Genomic DNA, 18,450 nt, shown 5'->3' with positions numbered 1-18,450 from the left:
GTTATTAATAGCGTGACGAGGAATCACGAAACATTTATCTTTTATGTAATGATTGTGCATGATATAGATAGTGTCAATACCGTGTCTCATTGAGATAAATTCTGATAAATCTTATAATGTGTGATCATCGCGAACACAAGTATTTGTGAAATATATACGCGAATTGCAATGTATTGCACAATTATACGTAAAAATGTTGTTACTGATGTATTAATATATGTATAATCATTTTATTATCAGTTGCATATTTCCTGAATATATGTTTTAGAAAATTTATTTATTTAAAAAGCGTATCAATATATAATATACAATTATTATAGTATTTATTATAATTATAATCGATCTCAACTTCTGTTAACTTTAAATCTGTAATATCTTCCCAATCAGTAGACAATGTTTTTAAAACGTTTTTAAAATATTTATTTAATGTAAAAATATTTAAGAAATATTTTTAAAATATTGTGTGCTGATTGGGTTATTGGATAGTCTGAATATTTCTTACTGAGATGTTTCTGGAATTGCATTAAAAAATTTAACAGATATAAGATGTCTTTAAAATAAAATATGCGGTGGGGAGTAAATTATTAAAGTTCTAACGAAACGCTCACTGTCAGTTGTTCTCGGTTTGCGAGTAGTTCTGCATCGATTGCTAGAGTCTTGATTTTACGAGAGATTGGATTACAGACTGCAAGGTAGTGAGGAAATTATATCTTTTCTATTTCATAATTTTTAGAACAAATATAATATACATATATGTAAGCGAATATTATTAATACTATTATTAAATACTTAAAATTAGGCGAGTTTGATTTTACCTGTGGAGTTAAAACATAAGACTATTAACATAAAAAATTCAATATAGGTAAGATTTCAGAAATTATGAAGTTTTGATAAGCGCTGCTCAGACTTATCTTATCAGTACTTTATTTTTTCCGAAATCTTATTTACTTGAACTACATTGAATTTTGTTCGTCGATGATCTTGTGTTTTGATTCTGCAGTATTGGACACGCTTGATTGAAATTAATACTTTTGAAAATTATTTTGAAGTAAATGTAAAATATAGTTGTCATAAGGATATTATGAATTTGAATTATGTAATTAAATACCAAAGACTTAATTTTGATCATAGAAGAAATTTTGATTATATTTCTAATTAATTTTTATATATTAACAGTTTTATATATTAACAGTCAACAATTATTTGAAGAAGATCTAACCCAGTTAAATATTGATTGAAATGTATAATGTTGATACTTTTTTACTATGAATATTTACACACTATATATATTACGTGTCACGCGAATGTTACGTTATGTGCATGTTTAGACTTTTATAAAAAAAAAAAAACCAAATATTATTTAACATATCTTATTTTACGCGTATATATATTTTACAATTTTGCATTTATACAATTTTCAGAATATGCCGACGTACAAGCTGATATATTTCGACGTTACGGGCCTTGGGGAGGCAATTAGGTTTATGTTAAATTATTGCGGCATCAAATTCGAGGATGTTAGATTTAGCTTCGATGAATGGCCGAAATATAAACCAAGTATGTTATTTCATATAATATTATTTTAAGATTATAAAACGGTCATAATTTTGATTGCTCTTCCATTTAAATACTAATTCGTGTTATAAAATTTTACAAAATAAAACTGCATTATAAAAGTTTGCAAAATACTCCTAATATATTCCGCGCATTTACCGTCAAGTTTTATTGTTTTACGATCATTAGTCTTGTATTATAAACGCGCACAAGGAACAAATTATTCTGCAATAAAGCAAAAATAAAGAAGCAACTCTCTCTTCTTTTATTCAAACAAAATAATAAATATAAATAATAAATGTAAATTTTATGTGAATTCAACAAACCGATGTTGAAAAATTATTAAAATATTTTTGCGCACTATTTTTTGCCCCTTTAATCTTCTTTATTATTTTATTTGGTAATAATGTCTAATGACATTTTATAAATATAACAGACATGCCCATGGGACAAGTGCCGGTTCTAGAGATCGATGGTAAGCAATATCATCAGTCCAGGGCCATCGGGCGATTCCTCGCCAAGAAGGGCAATTTATATGGATCCAACGATTTTGAGGCTATGGAGATTGATGCAACAGTTGATTCTATCGAGGACATAAGACAAGGTAAAAATGTCGGTGATCAAACACGAGAGAATGACAGATTGTCTGTAATTACATAATCGTCAAAGCAACATGATTGTGACTTTTTGAATCGTCCATGTTGACAGGATTAGTCAATTTAATGTATACATTGCGCATTCATTATTTTATACCAACTAAGATATATTTAACGTTATTATTGCAAAATACTTTAGTACCTAAAGTTATTATTTGAAGTTAATAAGCTATATATACATATAGTTCCTGGATGACTGTCGTGCGTTATATAATATAATAAATTATCGCTTTTCTCGCGGTCGGCGGTTCACAATGTGGGAACTATATATCTCTGTGCAATGCAAAAAAAGTAAAGTAAATTAATTTTTGTAGCAATGACTCTTCATTATTGGGAACAAGATCCCGCTTTCAAAGCGAAACTCAAGGATACACTTTTCCAAAAATTGCCTAACTATCTTGATGTATTCGAAGCTCAAGTTAAGAAGAACGGTGGATACTTCGTCGGTGGCAAGGTATAACTATAATATTAATATTAATTTACGTGTGCAGTTATCGAGCCTTATTTTGTTTTTCGTAAAGATATAAAAGTATATTTTTATTGTTTTAGCTCTCGTGGGCAGATTTTCTGTGGGCTGCATATCATGACTATATGAGCTTTATGGTGGAGAGGGATTTGATCAAAAATTATCCCGAATTGAAGAAGCTAGTGGAGAAAGTTCGTACTTTACCCAAAGTTAAAGCTTACATCGAGAAGCGACCTAAGACTCAATTTTAAAATGATCTATAATAATATGCTCTCGCTTTGATTTGTTAAACATATTCCTTTAATAATTATTTTCTATTTCGAAGCGTTTTGTAGAAGAATAGCATATAACTAATGTTCCGAATAGCTTTAATCTTTAGTTTTTCTGCAATCTAACATACAACAACTAATATTATTATGTATGAAATAAATAAAATGGAAATAAAATCTTTTCATTAAAAGTGTGTTTATCGCTAATTTCTTATTTCTAATCCCTTTTTACTTATCAGTTTAAAAACATTGTATACCCAATTTTCAGTATTTCTTTGAAATTTTCACTGTTTTTTTTCCGTAAGAGTATAATTATCAATTCTGTATTATTTTAAAAAAACGCAATTTAAATAATATTGTGTACCAGATATCGTATATTATAAATAATATAAATTTGATCTTAGTTTTTTTATTATTCCTTAACAACAAATAATTTTTTAATGCAGAATGTATGTTCCAAGTACATATATATTATTACTGTTTCAACGAAATACGGTCAATAAAAGTCCGTAATTTTGTTTTAGCTGTCGTGGATTTCCTGTGGGTTGCATTCTGTGAATATATAAGCCTTATTCTAATCCAAACGAGTATCATCCCGAATTGAAGTAACTAATGGAGAAAGTTCGTACTTTTGTCCAATGTTAAAGCTGGAGAAACGTCTCGAGAAATCTGTGTAAATAAAACGATTTTAGAGAAAAAAGGATGTCATTTAAATGATATTTAAAAAAAATTCTAAATTTGATTTTTTATATATCAAGAAAATGTTTACATTAACAAGAATTGTATTTTATGTAAATATTACACAGATCCTTAAAATAATTTTTCTTTACACTAAACGATATACTTGTTAAAATTCTCATTTATTTTTCATACTCAATATCTCATTTATTTTTTTATCATAGAATGTAATTTAGGAGAGTGTTTTTAAAAATCGTCCCAACCTCTATTAGAATATGAATGAAAGATTCATTATACTAAGCCTTTAATTTCATTCTATCCTGTATGATTTTTTTTACTTATAAGAAACAGAACTCTATCGCATCTATCTATTAGCGGTATCGCATAAATGTTTATTAATAGTATTTATAAATAGACATAAAGAGCTCTTTTAGAAAATGTCTTACAGAACGATTTTTTTTATCATTCTTAAGATATTTTAGTGAGATCTTTAAAAAAATCATCCTAAAGAATTCTTCCTCTCAACAATACTCAATGGATTATCTGTTTGCAAATGATTATTAAGTTGTATATTATTAAGTTGTATATTATAGAGAAAACAATTTCAATAATATCTGATAGTATAGTTTTATAAATAGTAAAATTATTTTGATTTTTATTATATAATTTTATGATATAATATTGGCTAATGTTCCTAATTTTTTAATCGTTGTTAAATAAAAAACTAAGAATAATTAAGAAATGATCTATATTCTATATGATCTATGATCTATATTCTAAGCGAAAAAGATGCACTAAAAAGTTATGTGCGAGAAATATTCTATTAATTATTGCAATGATAAGCCTCGACATAATTTTATGCTTCACTGATCTGTAATAAGCATCTTGATCTTCTAAGAAAATAAGAGGCATGCCATCCTTTTTTTCAATTGGTGCTACGTTGCATGTGCAATTTTGTTAGGTATAACTTTGTATGTGATTGGGCGTGTCTGGTATTTTTCCATAGGTCTGTTCTCTCTCTCTCTCTCTCTCTCTCTCTCTCTCTCTCTCTCTCTCTCTCTGCCTTTCTATCTCTTTTTCTCTCTGCCTCTCTCTGCCTCCCTCCTCACTCTTTCTCTCTCTCTCTCTCTCTCTCTCTCTCTCTCTCTCTCTCTCTCTCTCTCTCTCTCTCTTTATGGCTGAATTAGAGCACTAGTTATACTTAAAATCAAATAGATACATACATATATTTGAAATGAGGTGAAACTGCAGATAGAACATTTTAATATAACCCAATACAAAGACCTATAAATTTCTTTTGAAACAAGGAACGTATGTTCCCAAGTAACTGGGTACACATTACACACTTATTCCAACGAAACATTCAGTCGTTCTTGATCCGCGAACAGGTTCACATCGATTGTCAGAGTCTCGATTTCTACAATAGACCGATTTATAGATTGCAAGGTAATAGAGACTTATATCTTCTTAATTTTATAACCTGCTTCTAGAATAAATAAGCGAGTATGCTTATTTCAATATTATTTGATTAATACTTTTGGAAATGATTTATTTTTAAATAAATATAAAATAGAGTTGTGTTTTGTGTGTGTCATAAGGATTGAATTTAATTATGTAATTAAATACCAAGACTGAACTTGATTATACAGGATTACTTAAAATGATTGCCGGAGTTAAAAATAAGTATAAAAATAAGTTTAATATACGGACAATTATAATGATACAGGTGGATAACAAAATTTTGAAAAAACTTTGTCGAACTTTTCGTCAATTTATACGTATTAAATTTGCGTAAAGTCAATGATGCTTAGAATTAAACCGCTTCGAGATCTCAGACAGAGAAAGAACTTGACTAATTGAATTGCTCAAATAAGTAAATTGTTGATTGAAATTAGTGATTTCGTTATATCTCGAAACGACTATCATTGTACACACAAGGCTTAAATTTGAAGATTTGTTCACGTTATATGCATCAACATACGGTTGGAATGAGTAGGTATTATCATAGGAACATGTTGAACATGTTGAAGTATATCGAAACATGTGATGCGAATAAACCTTAAATAGCGAGAGCAGGGACGATGATAGATTATTTAACGCCCCCATGCAATATTCAAATTAGTATCTTATATTAGAGAAGAAGGTGACATTATAGCTTCCATGTACAATAACTTTGTTAATAATCTATATTTAAATTGAAAACTTAATAATTATATTTGTCAAAGTTGTGTTATTTAATTGATTTTGCATTCAAAATTATGAAATATTTATTATACTTGAGACATTATTTTTTATTATATATTTATAAAAATATGGAGACGCGTAACAAAAAAAAGAATAAAAATTAGTGCGACTCTTATAAAAATGAATTTAAAAAAATTGATTTTTCTTAAAAAAAAAAACACAGTGCTTAGTTAAAATTATATATAATTATATATTAAAAAAAACTATTGCAGAATGTACATATAACATGAACTATGGATCTGCAGCAGAGCTATATGCTTATCGAATTCTTCGTAAAACATTACGTAAAAACCTTGAGATAGGTTGTATTATCAGCACGCTTATGAGACATTAACTAATGCCATTATTATTTAACGCATATTTCAAAATAGTACAGTCGAATAAAATATTAAATAGAATACTTAAGTGTACATATAATATATTCATGTGATAATGTACGAGTTTTAAAAAAATATATAATCAAACGTATTTGTATTTCAAAAGTAAAAACTCGAAAGTTATATAAAAATGCATAAATGCTGGCTACTGTGTATTGGCGTATTAGTATTATTGTGTAACATAATATATACTAAACGAATAATTTTAGTACTCATTAGAATTCGCTGTCTAATAGTGAAGATATTACGAAGAGCCATGTATATATCTACATAGATTATAATATCATTTTCTTCTTATAAATAATAAAACGTTGATTTAAATATTGTATTTAAAGTATGGGGTGATTTAATTAAATTTGAACAAGATCTTTTTTGCATAAATTCAAAATCAATTTTGGTAAACATACTTACCCTGATTGTGAGTGACAGATAATAATGTCTTTCCACACCTTATATAGTTTGCGGCAGTTATTTCTGCAGTAGTTGTTGCATTATTTGAATAATAAAGAGCACCGAATGCAAATGTGCAACGCGTGATTCAAGTTTATCCATCGATCAAGTTGCAAACGGAATTGTTTAAGCCGTCAAAATTTTTCGAACTGTGTGACAATTCAAAGATGAGATGAGACACAAGTGCGCAACATTTTATTATGTCGCATAGATTTTTGTATTTACTGATATTATGTTCGTTTAGACTTGTTTGAAAATGTGGCAAATCTTATTTTAATATTTTGTATACATACATTTTTATATTTATACAATTTTCAGAAAATGTCGACGTACAAGTTATTATATTTCAACATTACCGGCCTTGGAGAATCAATTAGGTTCTTGTTAAGTCACTGTGGTATTAAATTTGAGGATGTTAGGCTTACCTTCGATGATTGGCCAAAACATAAATCAAGTATGTTATCTCTCATATGTTATTATTTTTAGATTACAATACGATTATAATTTCAATTATTCTTTCATCTAAACACTAATTCGTGATATAAAATTTACTTTGCAAAGTGAATGTTTCGCATCTATCGTCAAGTTTTATTATTCTATGATCATTCGGTTTATGATTATATTTTTCTAATATATGTGGGATAGATATTGCTTTGCAATAATCTCATGACATTTTTATACATTGCAGACGTGCCTATGGGACAAGTGCCAGTACTGGAAATTGACGGGAAGCAATATCATCAGTCCAGGGCCATCGGACGATTCATCGCCAAGAAAGGCAATTTATATGGGTCTGATGATTTCGAGGCCATGGAGATTGATGCTACAATTGATTCTATGGACGACATAAGATTAGGTAAAAATATTGCTAATTAATCAATGTGAAAGGATGACAAGTTGTCGATTATATAATCATTAAATCAACAAGATACATACATTATAACTTTCCGAGTCTTTTGCGCCGATGGAATTAGTCAATATTTATATCTTGCACATATGTTGTGCATATGTCAAATAGGGTTACTACTAGTGTTATTAGTGTTGATCTGCATAAAGCAGATTGAAGTTAACATAATATTTCCTGAATAATTATCGCGCACTGTTTAATTAATATCGCTTTTCTCACAATGATTTATTGTACAATATGCTTTTTATCTCTATGCGAAGTAAAAATATAAAATCGTACGGTAAATTTATTTTTGTAGTGTTATCTCAATATTACTGGGAAAAAGATCCCGCTTTCAAAGAGAAACTCAAAGAGACTGCCTTCCAAAAATTGCCCTATTATCTCGACAAATTCGAAGCTCAAGTTAAAAAGAACGGCGGATATTTCGTTGGTGGCAAGGTAATAAATCTCGATTACGTGCTAAGCTATTTGATCTTATTACCTCTATCATCATAAACAAACGAAAATACACTTTTGTTGTTATAGCTGTCGTGGGCAGACTTCCTGTGGGCTGCATATTTTGATTATCTGAGTTTTGTTCTGGAGGATGATCCGAATAAGGATCATCCCGAATTGAAGAAACTAGTGGAGAAAGTTCGTGGTTTGCCCAATCTTAAAGCTTACATTGAAAAGCGACCCACAACTCAATTGTAAATAAAACGATTTATACTTATTTATGCTCTTTCATTGATTTGTTACATCGTTTTGTAATAACTATTCTATCTCAAAATGTTTTGTAAAAAGAATAGTGTGCTAATGTATTACATCCGAATAGCTTTAATCAGTTTCTCTGTAATCTAATAACAATTAAATATTATTGCGGAATAAGTGTGAAAAGGAAATAAAATCTTTTCGTTTGCAGCAGTTAAAAGTGTACGTGCTTGTCGCTTCTATTTCTAAAATTCCTTTTTGTTTATCTGTTCAAAAATATATTTATCAAATTATATATATTATTATAAATATTATACAATTTAAATATAACATCTATATATAAATAATACAAAATTATGTTTTCTTTTATCACTTTGTCTTATTAAATGATATTAAACGATATATTAAAAGCAATAATGGCTAACTTTTTAATCGTTATATTCTGTAATATAATTAGGAAGAATTATTATTGTTTAAAAAAATATAATGAAATACTGTTATAATCCTGGAATAATTCCAAACCATTTCGGAAGGAATTATAACAATAGAATGGAGACGATTTTACTACGTTTTTTATGAACAATGGAATGTGAATTATTATGACAATATCAGTATTTCTACTGCATTTACATTACAAATAAAAGCAAATAATATTGTTTTTAACTAAGAAATTATTTACAAAATACGTTTTGTTTCACGCATGATACGCATAATGCATTACTTTTCCTTGTCGTTCATCAAATATTAAAGAAGGATAAAATGATAAATCATGCTTGAAACGGAGCACACTCATAATTATATATATTAAAATAATTAAACCTGGCATAATAAGATAACATCGTGTTTTATTATACAGATATTATATAGATAACGCAAAATAATCTTAATTTTTTTATCACTTCCAAATTTTTGCAAGATGCATTATGATAAAGAAGATACAATATGATGTGATCAAAGATGAGAAATCGTCTTTCATATAAAAAGTGAAAATGCTACGATATAGGTTGCATTACTACCCTGTGATTAGCGTCTTAAGCTAAGAGAAAATAAAAGACATCCATTCTTTTTTTTGATATTATATTCCAAGTAAGATAAAAGATTATATCATTAAAATAATGTTGAAATAACTCCAAAATGATTATTAAAGTCACTTTTCGATTGGTAAGATTGGTAAGTGACTTACTAATCTTACGATTCATTTTACTATTTTTATGACATTATAGTGATTTGTTGTTCTGCTTAGAATTCAATCTTCCGTGCGTGCATTCTAGCTAAGTTAGATATAATTTTGTATGCATGTGATTGTGTGTGTAAAATTAGTATTTCTGTATAATTCTTTCTATAAAAAGGACTTATGTCACCAAGTGATTAGATATATAGACAGTACCGAAACTCTCTCCAGTCATTCTTGATCCGCGATTAGCTGTGTGTCGGTTGCTAGAGCCTCGATTTTTCAAGTCGGATTACAAACTGCTAGGTAATGAGAAATTATCTTTTCCATTTCGTAATTTAGAATAAATAATCGAGTACGTTTATTTAATACTGTCTAAATTAATACTTCTAAAAATGGTTTATTTTAAAATAAATATAAAATATAGTTATCATAAGAATATTAATTAAATTATTAAATCAAATAACAAAGATTGAATTTGATTATATTTATCATTTTTTTAGTTAATGGTTAACAATTATTTGTAGAAGACCGCAATAAAAATTAAAGCTAATATTGAAGCACACAAGGTCATTTCGTGACGCGATAAAGTATTGATGTGTTCCCATATAAGCTCTGAACTGTTTATACACAAGCATCAATTGATTCGTTCATGCGGGTTGCTTGCCTGTGGTTGTCACGCCACAAAATGACTTTGTGTGTTATCGCTTTAGACCTTTTCAATCGCAACTTTACTTTATATATACATATATATATTATTCGTTTTCATATTTATTAATTTCCAGAATATGCCGACGTATAAATTAATGTATCTCAATGCTACTGGCATTGGGGAGCCAATTAGGTTTTTGTTAAATCATTGTGGCATCAAATTTGAGGATATGAGAATCACCTTTGATGAATGGCCAAAGTATAAACCAAGTATGTTATCTCTATATATACTATATTTTTGAAATGCATTTGAAATTCCATTTATATAATAATTCATGTTATAATAGCAAGAAAAAAAAAAAGTTGCGAAAAAGCTTATTTTTTATTTAAATAAAAATAAATTAATTACTAAAATTATTGGTATAGAATAGAAAAAACAATAACAATTATTTGGTATAATTAAATCATCTTTCGCAACATATATAAATATGCCATTGATTTTAAAAGGATATAAATCTTTAAAAAAATTCATATAATTATTTCAGCAATCATTAATAAATTTCGATTTTTAATACTTTCTCTGGAAATAATGCACGAATAACTGTTATTTTATATTTCTATCCCACGAACAATTTCCAACGATTAATTCATGCAAGAAATAAAACTGTTTTTAGATTCTTCTTTATTTTGCAAATCTAACTTTCTCGCATTTATTGACAAGCTGTAAATTCTTTTAGTCGCATTTCTACTATAAAAAACGCACACATGAATAGATATTATTTTCAATAATCTAATAACATATTTATATATTGTAGACATGCCCATGGGACAAGTGCCGGTCCTGGAGATTGATGGTAAGCAATATCATCAATCTAAGGCTATTGGACGATTTATCGCTAAGAAGGGCAATTTATACGGATCCGATGATTTCGAGGCTATGGAGATTGATGCCATAGTCGATTCTATCGATGATATAAGACAAGGTAAAAATTTCGGTAATCAGTAAATAAAAAAATGACAGGTCATTAATTACATATGATAATGCAACATGATTTTGACTTTTCGAATCTTCCACACCAGCGGAATTATTCAATGATACATACGTGTTGCACATATGTCCAGAATAATGTTACTGTAAAATATTCTGTATAAAACAGCTATTTTAAATCATATATTTTTTAAATGTTTTCGCACGCTTTAATTATACTTTTCTTGCGGTTTACTACGAAAGTCTTTTTCTTTTTCTTCAACACAAATAATTGAAAGGTAAATTTATTTTTGTAGCAATGGGCCATTATTATATGGAACAAAATCCTACCTTCAAAGCGAAACTTAAGGAAATCGTCTTCCAAAAATTATATCACTCTCGCGACAAGTTTGAAGAACAAGTTAAGAAAAACGGCGGATACTTCGTCGGTGGCAAAGTAATAATTTTCTATTGTTTACTAAGCTATTAATTTTCGTGTTGTTAAATGTATTTGTCTTTGTAAAGAGACTAAAATACATTTCTTTTTTTTATTTTAGTTGTCATGGGCAGATTTCCAATGGGCTGGACATTGTGACATTCTGAGTTCTATTCTGGCTGTGGATCCGAATGAAGATCATCCCGAATTGAAAAAATTAGTGGAGAAAGTTCGCGCTTTGCCCAACGTTAAAGCTTACATCGAAAAACGACCTAAAACTGAATTTTAAATAAATCCTTTGCAACGAATGCAACTAATTGTAATTAAATGTAAGTAATGCAGCGAAAAACCTGCAACAATCGGAAGAAATTCAAATTTTCTTTTAGTTTCCTCACATTAACTGAGTGATTTGAATCATTCGGTAAAATAAAAAATCTTAAGTATCTATTGCTAAAAACCGAATTTGAAAAATTTAAACCATTGATTTGCTCTGTATTACTGACTTATGGACTTCGATCTGTCTTGATGAAACTAAGATCCTTAGGTATCTGCCAAAAATAGAGTTCTAAAAAATTAAATATCATTTTTGAGAAATCTTGCAGACAATCGAACGAATGGCCAGACTGTGTTAAATTATAAAGTAGTTTGTTATATTCGCTGCACTACTTAATGAAACAATTTATAATTCTAACTTTGATTTATTTTTTTTTGACTTATTACATATCGCGACATTCATCACTAGCTATTCTATTTTGAAACGTTTTGTAAAAGAATTACATGCTTATATATTATATATTATGCCCGAATAGCTTCATTCATTTTTTTTACAATCTAAGAATATTTAATATTATTACAAAGAAATAAAAATGAAATAAAATCTTGTTTACTCAGTAAAAGTATGTGCTTTTTATATTTCTAATCCCCATTTACTCTATTTGAAAATGTATAATTATCAATTATGCATATCATCATATAACATATGATTTCAGTAATACCAGATAACATGTTGTTTTATAAATAGCGCAAATTAATTCGGTTTTTTATTACTACATTTATAAACATCATATTGTTTCTTTGAAGCTAAATTTATAATATAATAATTCTTTTATACAGAATTAAATAATTTTAAAATATATGTTTGTAATAAAGGAAGAATAAATATTTCTGTGAATATTAGGATGCAACATTATTTATTTAGGATATTTTCTTATCAAAATAATAGAATTGATGTTTGCGAATGCATTAATCATGTAAATGTCGTGTTCAATATACGTGAAAAATGATGCAGGACATTTTAAAGCCTCTTTTATAAACAAAAAAAATACCCACCTGAACTTAAGTTTCTTACTTTAAATAAAATTATTCCCAATATCCTTATTTGATACTACTATATCCATTATTTCGACAACAAAGCATTTGCAATCTAATCCTCACAGGAACATTTGGTTTTTCTTTTTATTCAGGAACATACTTATAAAACTTTAAAATGTACTTACGATATCCTGTAAGGTTTCTCGCTTTTGATATATTTCATTTTTTATAAAATATCTCTTCTATCAATAATATAAATAAAAATAATAATATAAAAAAATTATTTTATAAATAATAAAATTTATTTTATAAATAATTTATATTATTTTTATTTTATAAAAATATTCAATAAGAAATTAGTTTATCATTGCATTTATCAATGCAATGATAGATTAGATAGCATAATTACTATCTATTGACAATATGTTGTAGCGAATTTATCGCCACTACTCCAGCTGCAATTTAAATATAAACGATAGTTTTTTTCTCTTATGTAAAAGAATAGCATATATATGAATCCGCGAGAAATATTGAATATAGCTAAGTCTGCGCGAATGATGCTCAGCCGTTAAGGACAGAAAAAAAAGATAATACAGATAGAGAGTATACTGATGAGAGCGTAAATAATGATAACGAAAAGCGGGTAATAATCAGAGAGGCGTTATAAATCGCATCTATTTAGCGGAGCAAATACCAAATAATCCGACAATGCAATATTGCACACGCTGTAAGCCGTTAAGGAAATGAGATGCAACCGCTGCATCCCACGAAAGAAAACTAAACTGCTGGATTGTATATAATTTAAACCGAGATTCGAAATCTTCGAGAACATTCGAGAAAACAAATCGTTTTGTCTAATGAAGTCGAATAAACAATGAAGAGAGGTGAACGACACTTCTCCTCTGACTGTTGTGTTAAGTCATATAAAACAACGCGCAACAAAAATAAAAAATTTAATTTTTGAATACATTGAATAAATTATTGGCATACCATCGTCCGAATCCTGTAATACAACAAATGTTATTGATTTGTGCCACACACATATATTAGGTGGGAAAAAGTTCGTGGCGTTTTTTTAATCTAACGGGAAAAATGCCACGAACTTTTTCCCACACCTAATATTATATTATATATGAATAATTAAAATTTTTTACAGAATTTACAGATGGAAAAGGAATATATATATTTTTAAAAAATTTTTTAAATGAATTCCGCTTTGCTGTTTGCATATACATTTTTTCCACTTAAATAATTTTTAACAGATAACGGAATATTATTTTACAAAAGAATACATGTTCATGAGTAGATAAGTTAGATAAGAAGTATTGCTGTATTGCAATACTATAATAGTTTCAGTTGTATTTTAGCAAACTCAACATTCAGTTACATTGAGAGATTTAACATTTATGAGAAATTGGATTTTAGATTGCAAACTAATAGTAGAATTACGATTTCCTGGTAATATTAATTTTTTGATTAAACGGATACGCTTATGAATTGGCATTTGTTAAAATATTATTATAACAAAATAAACATAAAATGTTATTAGATAAAAAATAATACGTGCAAAGATAATACATAAATCTAAATTTACTGTATATGTCGCCTATAATTTATTGTACATGCAAAATAAATTCATATTTTTCATTATATTTTTATTAATATTCAAAATTAATCAATAATTTATTAAAGAGAATTAAAGTATTAATCGAAGTTATTAATGTGATATTTGATGTGATTATTGTGAATGATTTGTCAATATTGTACCGATATGTTTAGTGATTTACAGTGTTTTATATCATAGTCTCAATATCCTCGTTTTCTATTATAAAATAAACCAATCTTTATTTTTTAAATTTATTTTTTATGTCTATACTATTTTCAGATCATGTCGATGTACAAGTTAACGTACTTTAAGGATGGAGCCGTTGGGGAACCATCCAGATATTTATTAAGTTATTGCGGCATTAAATTTGAAGATGTTAGACTCACTATGGAAGAATGGCCGAAGCATAAATTAAGTATGTTATTTCTATGCTATACTTTTGAAGAAATTTTGAGATAATTGCAACTATAACTTTAATTGTTTCTTTGTTTAAATAGTGATTTATACTATAAAATTTATTTTGTAATTTTCTTATTTCAAGTTCATTACTCTTATTTAAATATTATATTTCTATCGTAAATATATTTTTGGAATAAATATTGTTCAGCAATAACTTAATAGCAAACTTAATAACAAACATATCATTTTTTTGTGTTTACAAATTGTAGACATGCCCATGGGACAATTGCCGATTTTGGAGATAGACAATAAGACATACCATCAATCCAGAGCTATCGCTCGCTTTATTGCTAAGAAGGGTAATTTATACGGGTCTGACGAGTTCGAGGCTATGGAGATTGATGCCACAGTCGATTCTATGGAGGATATAAGACGAGGTAAAAGTATCGATCAATCGAAGAATGACCGGCTGATAATTCATTCAAAGCAGGCATACAACTTTTCAATACTTCCATACTGATGGGAGATTTGATTAATTAATATAATACAGAGTGCACGTTATGCTTATATAAAAACTAAGGAATTCAATGTTATTACAAAATATTATTATTACAAAATATTGTGCCATAAAAGAATGAAAATTATTTAAAGTCAATTTGTACATTTCCTGAATGATGTTGTATTCTGTTGCTATTACTTTTCTCATAGCACAGATGAGTCTTTGGCCGATATAGTTGAGTCTTATTTCAAGCCGTCTTAAGTAATGTCTTAAGGCGCTAATGCAGCCTTCTGATTAATTCGTGACTTCTTAAGACCGTATTTAAGACGGTATTGAACATAACATCTGACTATGAATACCGCCTTTGTTTTTGTGCGACGAGTTTTAACTCATTGTCATATTTATTTTCGTAGTTATGGGCGAATACTATTGGGAACAGAATCCTGTTTTCAAAGCAAAGTTAAAGGAAACTGCCTTGCAAAAATTGCCTTTCTATCTCGATAAATTCGAAGCTCAAGTTAAGAATAATGATGGATATTTCATCAATGGCAAAGTAATGATCGATTACATGTCGAACTATAGGGTAACTCCAGCAAATACGCTGGGATTTACACCGTAGAAATTAGAAAAAATAGAAAGAGTGGCGGTAATTTTTCTGCAATTACTCTGTTACAGTTACAATTACTCTATTGCTTTTATGTTATATTAATGTTAAGTAATGATTTTAGCTTCTTAGTGTTAATATTAATGAAATTATTGTGAGTTGAATCGATTTGTCATTGTAATAAGCAGCGCCATCATAAATTACAATCTATATAAAATATTTACTGTAGAGCATGTAAAAGACTTATGCCTAACTTCTTTATCTCTAGATAACTTTATCCAAGAGATATTTCCCAGAATACAAATACGATGGAGATATTTCTTGGATAAGGTTATTTGCAACTTATCTGGAAGTGAAAAAATTGAGTTATATTGAGCATTAGTGGTTATTTCGTAATGCGTACGTGTAGAGGAATAGTAAAGCAAAATCTAAGTGCTTCGCTCTCGTATTTTTTATTCAGCTTGTTGCCTTGTATATTCCATTTCTTTGGCATTTTTTAGCGAGCGGGATTTATGCCCAAAGCATACAAAGTGCGCAGATTGAATTCAGTGCATCAACGCAAACGTAAATTTTTTTATGTACATACTCCCTCTCTTTCTATGAATAGCCATATATTCTATCCCTATGGGATATACGGCAAAAATGCAAGAGTTTCAAAAAATTCATTTTTTAATACGAAAAATAAATATTTCAAATTTCTAATATTTTTTTCATAGAAGTAGACAGTAGAAAATTTTTATTGATATAGTTCGTACTTTTTATTTACTTTAAACATAAGTAAATAATATTTAATAAATTAATAATATTTAATAAATTTAATAATATTTATTAAATTAAGTTTTTAATAGGTAGGCATAGATGCGGCGTATATATCGGAGTTACCCTAATGCTTATTTTGTTAATTTTGCTAAAATCCAATGACACATGTTTATTATTTTATATATTTTAGCTGTCATGGCCGGATTTCATGTGGGCTGCATATTCTGAACGTATAAGCTTTATCTTAACCAGGGATGTGAATCAGGATCATCCAGAATTGAAGAAGCTAGTGGAGAAGATTCGCGCCTTATCCAAGATTAAAGCTTACATCGAGAAGCGATCCAAAATTCAATAGTACGGAAAATTTATAATTTTATGTACTTTTTGTTCTTGTATTGATGTCATTTTTTATTAAATCTTTTAGAGCAAAATGTTTCGTGAAAATCTGGCATGTATTAAGTTAGCTTGGTAGTTTTTTTCGTAAGTTAATATTATATATTGAATGTTTCTATACATATAACAAACGTAAAGAGTATTATATTTTTTTCATTAATAAAACTGTCTGCTTATTGACGAGAATTTATTATTTTTTACCTCCTTTTTAGAATACTGTTTTATTATTTTTTATGAATAAGATTGAAATATCTAAAGTTATCTATAATTAAGAGTTTTTGATGTAAAGTTTCTGAAATGATAAAGGTAATGAGTACATTCGCTACTTTAAAAGTGCTGAAAAGGACGATTGTTACATGTTTATTTAATAAATATGCATATGTATTATACAATTGTGTATAAATCCATGTATACGGATTTATTATTTATTCCTTAAAATAAAGAGAAACATTGATATATACATATAAAAATAAATGCTAAAATTAATTCAAAGTTGCGCATATATGTGTGATAAGTATTTATATCGACAATGTCAATAATAAATATCGTAGCTATATTTTTGGATATTTGTAGTCATAAAGATATTTTTCAATGCGATTTTATTAACGATGTGCTTCAAAAAAAATATTGCATTTTGAATAACTTCGTATTTTTAACTTTTTAATATCCTTTACTGTGTTTGATAAACAAGTAAACTTGGAAAAAAGTTTTTTATTTTATTTTATAAAAAATGCTAAAGAAATTATAATTTTGTAGTCTCTACTTTTCGTTGATAATGTCGAAGTAATTTATACAACGCTATCACTGACATATAAGGCGTATGCAAAGAAAATTTTGCCGTCTTTAATATTTTTTTATTTATCAATCTTTAAATAAGTTATTTTTCAAATTAATTTTTTAAATATTAAAATTTTTAAAAAGAGCAATTTTTCATTTTTGTTCTAGGATATTGTAACTTTTTCCTAGGATAAAAATGAGAAAAAGAGTGACAACTTTTATATCATTAAAGTTAATGGAGCAATTTTTCACATTTTCCCGCAAAATGAAAATGATTACATGATTGATCTAGTGTTGAAATAATTCGGTATGATTCGGTATATTTTGTATGTATTGGAAGATTCAGGAAATAATATCCGATCAATAATCAAATTTTGTGATTTTCTAAATTGATGTACATTGTATATTGTATTTCAGAAGAAATTAAATCTGATAGAAGCGAGCATATTAATGTTATAAAAAGAGAATCGATAATTAAAATTGAATTTAACGGTTATTGATACGTTTTTGTGGAGTGCATATCTTGCAAATTTATTTGCAGCGGCTCCGATTTTGCACAAATTTTCTATCTTGACATAAATAAGTT

The 18,450-nt window shown here is 27.8% G+C and overlaps 3 protein-coding genes across 3 annotated transcripts; all 3 read left to right on the top strand.

The window, feature by feature from the left end:
- Positions 1-613: 613 nt before the first annotated feature.
- LOC108693892 (glutathione S-transferase-like) lies at positions 614-3,136 on the top strand. The gene is made up of 5 exons (XM_018203087.1): positions 614-692; positions 1,422-1,557; positions 1,991-2,158; positions 2,525-2,664; positions 2,760-3,136. The coding sequence occupies exons 2-5, from the start codon at positions 1,425-1,427 to the stop codon at positions 2,925-2,927; spliced, it is 609 nt and encodes a 202-aa protein (XP_018058576.1). The 5' UTR covers positions 614-692; positions 1,422-1,424; the 3' UTR covers positions 2,928-3,136.
- A 1,837-nt stretch (positions 3,137-4,973) lies between these two features.
- On the top strand, positions 4,974-8,428 carry LOC108693891 (glutathione S-transferase-like). The gene is made up of 5 exons (XM_018203086.1): positions 4,974-5,069; positions 7,013-7,148; positions 7,383-7,550; positions 7,900-8,039; positions 8,127-8,428. The coding sequence occupies exons 2-5, from the start codon at positions 7,016-7,018 to the stop codon at positions 8,292-8,294; spliced, it is 609 nt and encodes a 202-aa protein (XP_018058575.1). The 5' UTR covers positions 4,974-5,069; positions 7,013-7,015; the 3' UTR covers positions 8,295-8,428.
- A 1,113-nt stretch (positions 8,429-9,541) lies between these two features.
- Positions 9,542-17,050, top strand: LOC108693827 (glutathione S-transferase-like). The gene is made up of 9 exons (XM_018202979.1): positions 9,542-9,768; positions 10,248-10,383; positions 10,929-11,096; positions 11,398-11,537; positions 11,638-11,802; positions 14,713-14,848; positions 15,102-15,269; positions 15,745-15,884; positions 16,885-17,050. The coding sequence occupies exons 2-9, from the start codon at positions 10,251-10,253 to the stop codon at positions 17,047-17,049; spliced, it is 1,215 nt and encodes a 404-aa protein (XP_018058468.1). The 5' UTR covers positions 9,542-9,768; positions 10,248-10,250; the 3' UTR covers position 17,050.
- Positions 17,051-18,450: the final 1,400 nt, after the last annotated feature.

The sequence above is a fragment of the Atta colombica genome, unplaced genomic scaffold (assembly GCF_001594045.1).
Source record: "Atta colombica isolate Treedump-2 unplaced genomic scaffold, Acol1.0 scaffold110, whole genome shotgun sequence".
Classification (NCBI taxonomy): Eukaryota; Metazoa; Arthropoda; class Insecta; order Hymenoptera; family Formicidae; genus Atta; species Atta colombica.
The sequence above is the reverse complement of the archived record's forward strand: the minus strand, read 5'-3'. Positions and strand labels throughout refer to the sequence as shown.